This window comes from Oncorhynchus mykiss, chromosome 28 (assembly GCF_013265735.2).
Source record: "Oncorhynchus mykiss isolate Arlee chromosome 28, USDA_OmykA_1.1, whole genome shotgun sequence".
In the NCBI taxonomy this organism is placed as follows: Eukaryota; Metazoa; Chordata; class Actinopteri; order Salmoniformes; family Salmonidae; genus Oncorhynchus; species Oncorhynchus mykiss.
In genome coordinates this window covers 22,901,535-22,914,102 of record NC_048592.1, presented here as the reverse complement: position 1 = coordinate 22,914,102, position 12,568 = coordinate 22,901,535, and the positions used below count along the sequence as shown (strand labels likewise).

At 45.1% G+C, this 12,568-nt stretch overlaps 1 protein-coding gene across 13 annotated transcripts in view; it reads right to left on the bottom strand.

The window, feature by feature from the left end:
* Window positions 1-144: 144 nt before the first annotated feature.
* rasal2 (RAS protein activator like 2) overlaps window positions 145-12,568 on the bottom strand; it is an 82,869-nt gene continuing 70,445 nt past the window's right edge. For 3 of the 13 annotated variants that reach the window (XM_021589526.2, XM_036966110.1, XM_021589524.2), the window contains exons 4-16: window positions 11,714-11,867; window positions 11,394-11,492; window positions 10,595-11,149; window positions 10,194-10,338; window positions 9,836-9,980; window positions 9,122-9,358; window positions 8,723-8,924; window positions 6,462-6,661; window positions 4,653-5,661; window positions 4,330-4,473; window positions 3,322-3,524; window positions 2,924-3,011; window positions 151-1,185 (exon numbers count right to left, since the gene is read on the bottom strand). In XM_021589526.2, the coding sequence (XP_021445201.1) occupies window positions 1,018-1,185; window positions 2,924-3,011; window positions 3,322-3,524; window positions 4,330-4,473; window positions 4,653-5,661; window positions 6,462-6,661; window positions 8,723-8,924; window positions 9,122-9,358; window positions 9,836-9,980; window positions 10,194-10,338; window positions 10,595-11,149; window positions 11,394-11,492; window positions 11,714-11,867 (3,349 nt within the window). In that variant the 3' untranslated portion in view covers window positions 151-1,017. Of the gene's footprint in view, window positions 1,186-2,923; window positions 3,012-3,321; window positions 3,525-4,329; window positions 4,474-4,652; window positions 5,662-6,461; window positions 6,662-8,722; window positions 8,925-9,121; window positions 9,359-9,835; window positions 9,981-10,193; window positions 10,339-10,594; window positions 11,150-11,393; window positions 11,493-11,713; window positions 11,868-12,568 lie in introns of all 13 variants that reach the window. The other 10 variants (XM_021589514.2, XM_021589515.2, XM_021589519.2 and 7 more) reach the window with 6 other exon arrangements.

The following is a 12,568-nucleotide window of genomic DNA, read 5'->3' as shown; positions in this document are numbered from 1 at the left end:
TAATTGTGAGTCACATCTTCCAAAGTAACAACAACCAAATAATCTTTATAAAAGGGAATAATTATGTAACAACTCCACAAAAATGTGCTTTAGCACTGTAGTTGAATTACAAACCATATACAATTAATATAATTGCAAAATATCCACAAAATTATAGGCAGCTTTTATTCTACACAACATTCAACAAGGACAGATATGCAAACATTTACATAAACCAGTTCATATGAGGGGAAGGGGGGGGGGGGGGGGGGGGGGGGGGGGCAACACTTTTAAACAGTAGTTATTGACATGAAATTGTACAAAGTCATGAGGGTCTTCTTTTGGGATCTTGAAGGCTTGACAGTAGGCGGTACAGAAATAAATACAATTTGCTATTCTGTGGCAAGGTGGTGGAGCGAGACGACTCATTTTGAAGATCCAGTTGGCCTTCAGAACCTGAACTCAAAGACCTATGGTTTCAGCTAGTAATGGGCAAGCAGCAGTCAATATACTCAAAATCAGCTAATCAAAACCAATTCAACCCCTAGTTTAAGACAACATTAACAGAAGTTAAAAAATATAAAAAAGTAGGGTTTGAATAACAGTGTGCATAAAACTGTTTTTGGTTTATTTTGCCCTTCCACTCCTATTTTGACAATATGTTTTTAGAGCTATAATTGCTCACTATGTGCTTTTAGCTATTTATTTAAAACAAACCCACTTTATGATATGTACATCTCCTCAATATATATCTTAGATAAACTGCATTTGTCTGCATATGGGAATAATAATGTAATTTATAAAACACCAATAAACTATTTTATGACAACAGTTGATCCCCGTTTGTCTTCAAATGACCCGTCTTTCCAGTATCATCTCTGTACACAACCAATACAAGATATAAGTTATATACATTCATATCTAGACATTCTTTGTAGATGTATAGTACATACAGTCAAGAGAGAGACAGGTCCTTGGCCTATGTGCATGGAGAGAGTGTGACCACCATCACACCATCTCATTGTGTCTGACTAACAATCAGCAGCTGCTGTTTTTAAACTCTCCGTTCTCAGTGATCGACAGTTTTGTGGGGTTGGTTGGAGAGAGGCCGTTGCGCAGATTCTGCATGCTATAGCGCTCCTTCACCTGTGTCAGGGCACTCATCAGCCGAGAGTTGGCTGCATCCAGAGAGCTTATCCTCTTCTCCTGAAGAGAGAAAGAGAGGAGGGAAAGAGGGACTGAGTGAGGAAAGCATTCACTTTACAGTGGAGAATAGATTAGCAGGGTAAGCTGAAGGATGACTACTACTCTGTTAGATGGTGAAATTCAAATATCACAAGCAAAGTCTGAAATATACCTATTTTTTTGTTTAGCAGCCAAAATTATAGATAAAACTAAAAACTCATATCCAAGCATTGCATCATGTTTGTTTGAAAAAAAGAAACTCTTTTAGATATCTATTCATATACCATTCACAGAGCCTACATGTCAAGTGGTATCACTTTTAACTGTAAACTACTGTCAATTTATAGTGTAAACACATGAGGATTATTTGTATTCAACCATCTTTAAAAATAAATTCATAAGTAAATAACTGAAATCCCAATTATATGCATAACCCTTGGGACTGAACTGTCCTGTATGATATACTTGATTGTTCCCCCTCCTAGAAGTAGGAAAACGGACTCAGTATGCCCTCTTTGTAATCAGCAACATAATAATGTTTTGTATCTAACCATGGGCAACCTCATCTAGCCAGGTCACGGCACTGTTCCTGCAGAACTGGGGGAGACGAGGGAAGGGGAAAAGGGTTTTGGGAGTGACGGTAGCTAAATTAGGAAGGCGGGTGAAACGCATCCAAAGCTGGGGATAACAGACACATCATCTGCTAAGAGCGCAACTTACAACACACAGTCCTGTAGAGACAGAAATAGTGAACACATTTGAATGTAACGGCTTCATATTTCCAGCCCTGATTCAAAACATACTTTCTTATACTATAACATTGTTTATTTTTAACTATGAGATCCACTGTGTCTGAGATTGGGTTGACATCAGATATGGAGAAACATGAATTGTAGGGGCGTAGTATACCTACAAAAGTAATGAACATGTATTAGATTATGTTCTACATTTGTATTCTGACTGATGGAGAAATCTGAAAATCAAATTTCAAAAGCAATACCAAACAACAACGACCTCTAGTCTGCACAGGAATAAGGACTTTTTTGGCAGGGAGGCAGGAATGAGTGTCAAGTGTAGTTGCGCTCATTCAAGGCTTGACAGCATTTCCCAAAACCAGAAGACTGACTGTATTACTTGCCTGCTTGAATTACCTCTGTTGCTTTATTGACCTGGAACTCAGTGGAACATAGTGATCAAGTCAACAGGTTCTCTGCTCTAATGCAGAGCAAAATAACTTCATCTCCCTCCAAATTCCATGTGAATAGTACTTGAAATATAGGCCTTGAAATACATCCACATGTACACCTCCAATTGACTCAAATGATGTAAATTAGCCTATCAGAAGCTTCTAAAGCCATGACATAATTTTCTGGAATTTTCCAAGCTGTTAAAAAAAAAAGAAGAAACTTAGTGTATGTAAACTTCCGACCCACTGGAATTGTGATACAGTGAATTATAACTCAGAAATTATTCACTCTGAAAGTGAACCAAACGATGGCTCTTTTGTAGTTATCGTTGTAGTGTGAACACTCCTGTCTATTTGAATTAGAGTGATTTAAATTTTTTTATCAATATAGTTGGCATTCTTGGTGTGGACAGCCCATAAGACTGAATTCATCTGTTTCCATGGAGAGTAGAATAGTATTCGTAAAGGGATTGAACTGAATGGATCTGAACGGTTTTAAGTATTTGTATTATTCAAACGCCCAGCCCAGGTAGAGTACAGACAAAATGTGTGCAGTGTGTTCTGTTACGATACCTGTGCATCAATGATCTTCTGCTTGGCGTCTATGACAACCTGCATCTCTGTATGGTCTCTCTTCAGCTCCTCCTCTACAGCCATTAACCTGTGAGTGACAGAGCATAGCCACCTCAGACAAATACACATCAAAAGGGGGGGGGGGGGGGCATTGGTTGCATTTCAAATTGAACCCCATCTTTGACCAGAGCCCTGTGGACCCTGGTCAAAAGTACTGCACTATATAGGGAATAGGGTGCCATTTGGGATACAGATATACAAGCAACTATAAGCATGCCATTAAGCAGTCAATCTTTCATTCATTAGTTAGTTCAATCATTCATTCACAGGAATTACGACTGAAGCACATGCTCCTTCTTGTCAGCAAAATCCTCCAGAGGGTGCCTAGTAATGCCGACCTGCAGATGATGCTCTTCATCTGATTGTCCTTCTCCTCCTGCTGCCGCCGCAGCCTCTCCTCGCTGTCCTCCAGGCGGGCCTTGTACTCCATCAGCAGTTTCTGCATCTGCTGCTCCTGGGCCAGCAGACGTCTCTCGTACTCCTCCAGACACAGACTAGACACCCGCAGACGCTCCTTCAGCTTGGAGATCTCCTGTTCATACTGGAGGGAGAGAGACGAGAGACAGAGGAAGAGTGATAGATGGGAAGATAGAAAGAGAGATTGGGAGGGGATGATCGTGTTAGTCATGCCTAAGACAAAGCCAACCTCTGTCTGCCTACATTCTACCCCAAAGCCATAAGACTGCTGAACAATTTGATAAAATCGCCACCGGACAATTTACATTGACACCCCTCCGTTTTGTACACTGCTGCTACTCGCTGGTTGTTTGTTTGTTACCTATGCATAGTCACTTCGCCCCCACCGACATGTACAGATTACATCAACTAGCCTGAACCCCTGCACACTGACTCGGTACCGGTGCCCCCTGTACATCGCCTCATTATTGTTATTTTTATTGTGTTACTTTTTATTATTACTTTTTATTTTTGTCTACTAAGTAAATATTTTCTTCTTCTTGAACTTCACTGTTGGTTAAGGGCTTGTAAGTAAGCATTTCACGGTAAAGTCTACACTTGTTGTATTCGGCGCATGTGACAAAGTTTGATTTGATTTAATTAGCAGGCTCATGTGTTGGACTTGGTAATGAAGAAGACAGCCAGCACTAGCAAATATAACTTCAAAACGTGAAACCAAGCCATGAGGTCGAAGGAATTGTCCGTAGAGCTCTGAGACAGGATTGTGTCGAGGCACAAATCTTGGGAAGGGTACCATAACATTTCTGCAGCATTGAAGGTCCCCAAGAAGACAGCCAGCACTAGCAAATATAACTTGGAAACGTGGACATGTTTTGGCCATCAAACCTTCATCAAACCTTCATTGGCTGTGACTCTGGCTGACTCTTTACCTTCTCTGCGTTCCTGCTGTCCTGGCTGCTCTGATCTGCTGGGGCCGCCTGCTCCTTCTCGTCCTCGTACTGGCCGTTATTCAGCACCCACGCTGCTGTCCTCTCTACAGGTGACATGGTGATTGGCTCTACTGGCGACGCCACCTGCACCACCACCATCACCACAGATACCGAGATGTCAATCAAATCTACTCTGAGTGGCCAACACGACTGGCCACACCTTATTTCGGGAGCATTTATCATTGATAATAACAACATAATATATAGGGGTGTCGGAGCTGAGCTTGTGTATCTAAGTGTAGTTCTGTATGCCAGACGAGTACCTGGTGTGGTGTCTGCTGCTTGGCCACGCTCCTGACGGGGGGCACAGGGCTCTCCATGGAGCAGGTGGACTGCTGGTGTGAGTGGCCTCCAGTGCCTGCACCTGGCTGGGCCTGGATGGGGATAGGCATGGGCTCCGTGTTGATGGAGCTGCTGCTGCGCAGAGATGCGCTGTGGGGCAGGGAGTGGGGCGTCCGGGCCCCACCACTCCCCCCGCTGCGGCTCTGCTGCTCCACCCTCACGATGTGGGCCGTGCCCGTGCTGTTCTGCCTGGGCACTGCCACCGCGTGGGCCCCTCCCTGGTGGTCCGGCAGGGTGTGGCGGCGCGGCGTGGAGCAGTCCTCGCTCTGCGTGCTCCTCTGGCTGAACTCCTCAAGGCTGCTATTGGACGGGACCCTGCCCCCCTTGTTCCCACCTCCGAACTCAACCTCTGAGTTGCTGTGGCTGCGGGAGCTATCGGTGCTCAGGTTCTCTGAGCTGGAGCCCGGCTGAAGGGAGTGCACTGAGTGGGAGTGGCCCGAGTGTGTTGTGGACTGTACTGCTGTGTGTTGTTGTTGTTGTGTCAGGTTGCTAAGGTGATAGACAGGGTTCTGGAAAGAGAGGGGCTGGAGGCTCTTCTGCTGGCTGAGGGATGGGTGTAGGGGCCGACGCACCTGCGGCGCACTCTGGGGGAGGTTGTCCCGTAACGAGGGCTTCTGGTGTAGGGCTTGGTGTGACTGTGGGGTGGTAGCCTGGTGGGGGTGCCCGATAGAGACCTGGGAGCCCACCCTGCTCAGCCTGGGTGGAGCTTCGTGGAGAGGGAGAGGTCCCTGGCCACTCTGGACCATGTGAGAGTCCTGGAGGTCCACCAGGGAGATGCTGCGTCCATTGGGCAGAAGGTTCTCTCTCTCCTCTTTGTCCGAGAAGCTCATGCTGTGGGCGGACGACTGCTGGCCCAGGAGAGGGTTCTTCCCCCGGTGAAGGCCGTCCATAACATGCTCCTGGACTGGGGACTTGATGCTGCGAACCTCACTGCAAAACACACAACACATTAACAGATAGTTCTGAAACCAAAACTAGTACCAGTCCAAAATGGCATCCTATTCCCTATGTCGTTAACTACATTGAACAGGGCCATAGGGGTCTGGTCAAAATTAGTGCACTATATATGCCTAGGGCAGGGGTAGGCAACCCTGGTTGTGGAGTGCCGCAGGCACTTCATGTTTTTGATTTAACCTACCTGAAAGACTAGGTGTGTTGAATTTAGGCAATCAATGAACTGATCAATAAACTAAGTAGCCCAGTTTGGTGCCTAGTTGGGACAAAACCCTGCACTACTTGTGGTTCTCCAGGAACAGGGTTGTCTATTCCCTATGCCAGGGCTAGAGTGCCATTAGGGACACAGGTGAAATGCAACTAACCGTCTTTTCCTTTCAAGTTTAACTCAATGTTCCTTTAGCACTAATATTTACTCTGATCCACTTTAAAGCTGGAAAAACGTCCATCTCAGATTCCCTCATTACCTCTTCAGCTGCTAAAAATGGAAAGTCTCTAGCTGCAGCTTTATTTAGAAAGATCCTAGCAGTGAGTCATCTCCCAAATCAATGCACCATAAAAACAACCTATCCATATAAACTGCATGAGCATATACCAACATCTCTCAACCTTATGTATGAAAGCTGAATCTCCAGATTAACTGGCACAAAATCACCAGACGAAACAGCCTTTGAAAAGAACTACAGCCAGAACTACACCACAGAATTAGAGCATGCATGGCTGACTGGTGATTGGCAATATAGTAGCAGCGGTTGTGACCAATGTTGGAGTCCTACCTGTCGGCCGGATCTTCGAATATCCTCTGCAGGCCTGAAGAGACGCTGCCGCTGATATTGTGTGAGGAGCTGTTGTCCTGGAAGCGTCGGAGCTGTTGCTGGATGGGTGTGGGGCTGGACAGAGAGCGGGCTATGTCCCCCAGGATGCGAGGCAGTGGGCCCAGTTTGGCTACGGTCGCCTGCAGGAAGGAATTTTCACCCTGGGTTGCACGTTACCATGACGAAGGCAGCAGCACCAGGCCACGTCACCCAGTATTGTGGAATGAGGATGGCAGAAGGTTTGGAGGACAGAGGATTGGCAGGTTGGTTTGTTGGTTGGTTGGCAATGAGAAGCACCATAATGCATTGGTGTTGTTGGGACAGTGTAACCATGGAGACACAGTGTGTGTCAGGCAGAGTAGAAGGGTGGAGTGGAAAAGGAGGGAGGGGTGGGGACAGTAGAGGTAGAAAAAAATTGAGGAGAAAACATAAGGAAATGAATAAATTTGGGGTACAAAAATAAAAAAACAACACATGCCACTAAATAACAGCCATTCCAAACACAAAAACATGCATCAAGGGCAAACTAATGCAGAAGGTTGTGAGGTAAGAATAAGATGTAGGGAGTATTGAAATGAATACTGTAAAAAACTAGGGTTCACAGAAGAATAAACAAACAGTTCCTTCAGAAAGTATTCACACCACTTTACTTTTTCTAAGTCAAAACTGTAACTAGGCCACTCAGGAACATTCAATGTTGTCTTGGTACGCAACTCCAGTGTATATTTGGCCTTGTGTTTTAGGTGATTGTCCTGCTGAAAGGTGAATTTGTCTCCCAGTGTCTGTTGGAAAGCAGACTGAACCAAGTTTGTTTCTTTTTTATCTTAAAAAAAACTCCCTTGTTCTTGCCGATGACAAGCATACCCATAACATGATGCAGCCAACACCATATTTGAAAATATGAAGAGAGGTCCTCAGTGATGTGTTGGATATGCCCCAAACATAACACTTTGTATTCAGGACATTAAGTTAATTTCTTATTCGTATTTCGTATTTTTTTGGTCATTTTTGTTAGTATTGTGGAGTAACTACAATGTTGTTGATCCATCCTTAGTTATCTCCTATAATAGCTATTAAACGCTAACTGTTTTAAATCCCTGAATTATTTCATTCCTCTCCATCAACTAAGAAGGGTGCCAGTATTTTTCTTTGTGACTGGGTGTATTGATACACCATCCAAAGTGTAATGAATAATTTCACCATGCTCAAAGGAATATTCAATGACTGCTTTAAAAAAAAAATCTGCCAATAGGTTCCCTTCTTTGCGAACCACTGGAAAACCTCCCTGGTCTTTGTGGTTGAATTTGAAATGACCTGCTCGACTGAGGGACCTTACAGATAATTTGTATGTGTGGGGTGCAGAGATGGGATAGTCATTTAAAAATCATGTTAAACACTATTATTGCACACAGAGTGAGTCCATGCAACTTGTGAAGCATTTTTTTTAAAATCCTGAACTTCGTTAGGCTTGCCATAACAAAGTGGTTGAATACTTATTGACTCAAGACATTTACACTTTTCTAAAAACACAATTTCACTTTGACATTATGGGCTATTGTGTGTAGATCAGTGACACAAAATCTCAACTTAATCCATTTTAAATTCAGGCTGTAATAAAATGTGGAAAAAGTCAAGGGGTGTGAATACTTTCTGAAGACACGGTAAACATGTAAGATAATCAAACATGCATTTTTAAATGAACAAACTCAGGGTACAGTGTAGGAGCCTTGCAGGATTAGGGTTAGGGTGAGTGGTTGCCAGGTGCAGAGAATGAGTGGGTGACGTTACCCTGCTTTAAAACTTCTAGAATCAACATTTACATTTTTAGGGAATGTCATAGTGAAAAGCATTAGGGGTAAAACCATCCTGGACTGTATAATTCATTTTCCTCTCCTCATAAAGTCACTAACCCTTTAGCCACGAGAGGCTTAATATGCAAGTCAAATCAATGTGGTGTAAGCTGATTAGGCAGACTTTTGTCCAAACACCACTTGATATCATTAGATCACAGCTAAGTCATATGATTAAGACCCATTTACCCACAAAACCATTACATTCAGCACTTTTCAGAATCAGAAATGTGTTATTTTAGATTAATAGCCACTATAAAACTACCCTACAAGCCTGCAAATACTGTAGTGGAACAGAGAAGGAAAGAGTAGGTGTGTCCAAACCTTTGACTGGTACTGTATCACTGCTATCCACTCCAAGGGCTTACTTACCTTGTCCAACTGGGACACGACGTCCCACAGAAGTGAGTGGAGGACCGACAGCTCCCGTCCAAGGTCGATGTAACCTTCAAATCCCGGTGTGTTGGAGATGGTCTCTGGGTTGGAGATCTCTGTGAGGAAACGCATCATACCTGCCCACTCATGCTCCAGGAAGTCATTCATAAATGCCATGTACTCCTCTTTGTTGCCAAACCTTGGGACACAGACAACCATCATTTGTTTAACGTGCTTTCTACTTAACTAGGATTGGCATCTTGTGAACTTGTAAAAGTGATTAAATTAGTTCAGAGGAATTTAGTCCCGGGTGCGCACACAACCAACAATTAGGGTGTCATTTAAGACAGCCGTGATATGTATTCTGCCATGCTACCAGTAAACAGGTAAACCTACTTGGCGAAGTTAGCCAGGTTCTGAATGACCTTGGCGATGAGGGTGAGGGTACGGGAGGTGCGGTCATCGGGGTACTCCTGCATGAGGTTAAAGAGCGAAGGTGACATGATGGCGGGACAGAGGAAGCGGAGGAACAAGGAGGCGCTGATGAGGCGCTTGCTGATGTCCTGGTTCCCTCGGGACAGACACTGCTGCTTCCATGCTGCAAACACCTCCTTCAACTCCCGCGGGAACACACTGGGGAGGCAGAGGAGAGAGTCAGGCTCCTTCTCAATTAATCCTCTCCCCTCACCTCCTTGTCAAAACGCATTGGAGAAGAATGTCCGAGGGGACCCTCTCCTCAAATATGGTTGAGAAGGACGCAAGGAGATCGAATGAGAGGAATTCCAATAAGACGAATTGAGATCACAAACAGCCTCAGTCATCACAAACAGACACATACCCCACCAAAAATAACCACCAGGTGGCAGCATGCACTTTACATCCTCACCATATTGAAGCCAAGCCAGATGTTCCACCCAACTATATGACAATCTTTAAGAACAACAAGACTAAGCAATTACCCAAAATTTGGAGCCATCAATGTTTGCAGATTTTCTTCTTTAGTCACATTTACAAGGAGCTGGAACTTTTGACTTTCCCTAAGTGGAGGCAAACCAAGGCCCTTTGGCTATATGTGACTTTAAGGCCAGATTGCTGAGAGGCTGATCTCACCAGTAGGAGTTGATGATCTTGCAGAAGGCCAGCTCGCAGCACATCTTCAGGTTGCTCTGGTGCTCAGGGAGCTCACTGGCGGAACACTTCCCCGGGTCCACCTCACAGATCTCATCTGACTCGTACAGTGCTTTGATAAACTCTCCTACAGTACCCAGGAGAAAACACAGACTGTGTTGAAGAACAGTAATACGCCATGGACAAAGAACATGGAACAGTTTGAAAACCGGTCTACCGCAGTCGTAGCACTCTTTGCTACCAAATGTGACGCTGTCTTCAGAACTGCAAGTTGTAATGTTTACATTTGGGAGGTCTCCACTTTCTACGGTCTCTTCTATAATTAACCCTCCCCTCTCACCTAGTGCGTCGTGCAGGTACTTCTGTCCCACCAGTTTGAGGAACTCCTCTATGGCCTTGGTGGCCAGCGTGTTCTCTCTGAATATCAGGACATCGTGGTCTGCACACCGGTCCACCTCTGACATCACCAGGTCTGTCAGAAAGTCCTGGGGAGGAGAAGGAGGATGATGAGGAGGATAGCAAACTTTGACTGAGATTGCAATGTCTGCAGAGAAGTAAAAACTGCAGTACGGTACTTAATGTCCTAGAGGTGCTAATATTAATGTAGGCAAATAGATGGATACAACTGAATGGGATACTCTGATGAAGATATAGCCAGTATAGGGAGGGAGGCACAGTGGGAGACGATGGAGAAGTAGTCTGTTCAGAGCAGAGATGAAGTTTCTAAAGTATAGGAATTACCTTGGCCCGTCCGGTGCTCTGTAAGATATGAACAAGGGTACAGGCCATCTCCTCCTTGTTCTTCACACTGATCACCGGCTCCAGAACAGAACACAGCATGGTGTAGTTGTTAGTGATGAACTCTGCAAACTCCTTATACTGCTCCATTGGCAGGATAGAGATGGTCTGGAAGCGGGACTTGATCCGGATCGACGGCCCTCCTCCTTTACCCTTGCTGGTGGTGGGGGTGCTGACAGGGTACCACTTCTCCACAAATTGCCTCCCCGTCACCCCCCCGATGGGGATGTTGACCAGGCCCACGTAGTTGTTCTTGTCTTTCTTCTTCTTCTTGTCCACGTCCTTGTAGATGTGCACTGTGATGCTACGGACAGACGGCAGGCTGTAGAACTCAAAGTGTTCCCCCCAGAACAGGCAGTCAGCCCGGGTCTTGCTGGTGGTGCGGGCATATAGAATGTCATCCAGGCACAGTTCACAGAAATACTTCTTCTTTGGAGGCAGGTCCTTGGCCTCGATGATCCATAGCCGGAGGACGTTCTCTGCTCGTCGGCAGTTGTCCTGGGAAGACATCGAATGAGTATTGAATCCCAATGAGGGAGGGGGAACATTGATCCTTAATAACACAGTACAACTAAACTGACATTGGTAAGAAAATGAAACTAAAAAACAAAGTGAAAAAGAGGAGGTCACTCTAGCATTAAGAAAATGTAGACCCTATACAGTGCACTACTTTTGACCTGGTCAAAAGTAGTGTACTATATAGGGAAAAGGGTGTCATTTGGGGCACAGTCTGTGGTCTCACCTTGTTTGGCTGGACCGTCCTCCTCAGGTTCTCCATCCATTTGTCTCTCTCTGAGGCCGAGGAGCAGCTGAAACACTTACTGCCCCCTGAGTAGGTCACCTGAAGAGGACAGAGACATAAGCATGATGAGCATAACTAAAGGCTTTTTAATGCATTACATCACCTAGGAGTCTATGACTCTGTCCCAATCCACATGGATGCTGCCCTTTGAGGCAGGTTGGCAACAGGAAGCTTCTTTGTATTGAAGCGCAGTGAGCAGTCATTAACAAGTAATATTATATTTACAATCATTTTAGCAAAGTAGATAAACAAGATGTTACCTCGAAGCAGAACTCCTGTCCCAGAATGCTACTGTGGAGAGGCTTGACGTAAACATCTTCCTCCATTCCCAGGTCCAGGGCTTCTACTGCACTTCCCGGACTTAGCAGGGACTCGTCAGAACACGACTCCTTTAACTTAGGCAGCCCTCGGGATCTGGAAGACAAAAACATGGCATTTGGTTACAGTTTACAACATGACTTCTTCATTCAGAGCATTCACAGCATGGCAGACAATCCTGCTCTGAGGGGCTAAATCCCTAAATGTGTCAAAAGACGTTGGACTCCTCCGTTGACAAGTTGTACTTACCACGGCACAGATAAGAAATGGCCACTCGGAAGCTCTTAAACCAACACGCTGCAGGTTGGAGGACCCTAAGAAAATGTATATCGCCTGTGATCCCAAAACACAACCAGCTGTCGTCTTTCTGTACGACTGTAATTCAAGCTTTATCCACACTATTCCAGCAATAGCTCACTAGAACATTCCAGAAAGCAGTAATACCTACGAAAAACTATTGAACAGCCAGTTGAAGGAATATCCCCAGAGCATCTTTCTATCGGGATCTCATTCCACACAATGCCTTTCCCTCTTCCCTTTGCTACCTTTCCTTTGATTCCCAGGTGGTAAACAAGGACCTGGGCTGGCCCATCTGTCGGCCCCTTGAGCCTGTTTCCATAGGAAAGCCCCTACAAGGAGACTTGACTCTCAAGTGCAGCAGCATGGGATGACGGAGGGAGGTGCTGCTGTGCTCACAAACACATCGGGAAAAAGTACCTTTCCATCAGAGCACAATTCTACAGGTAGGGAGGAGAATGGAAGTGGTGTCGTTTAGCTTTCCAACTGGAAAATCATTC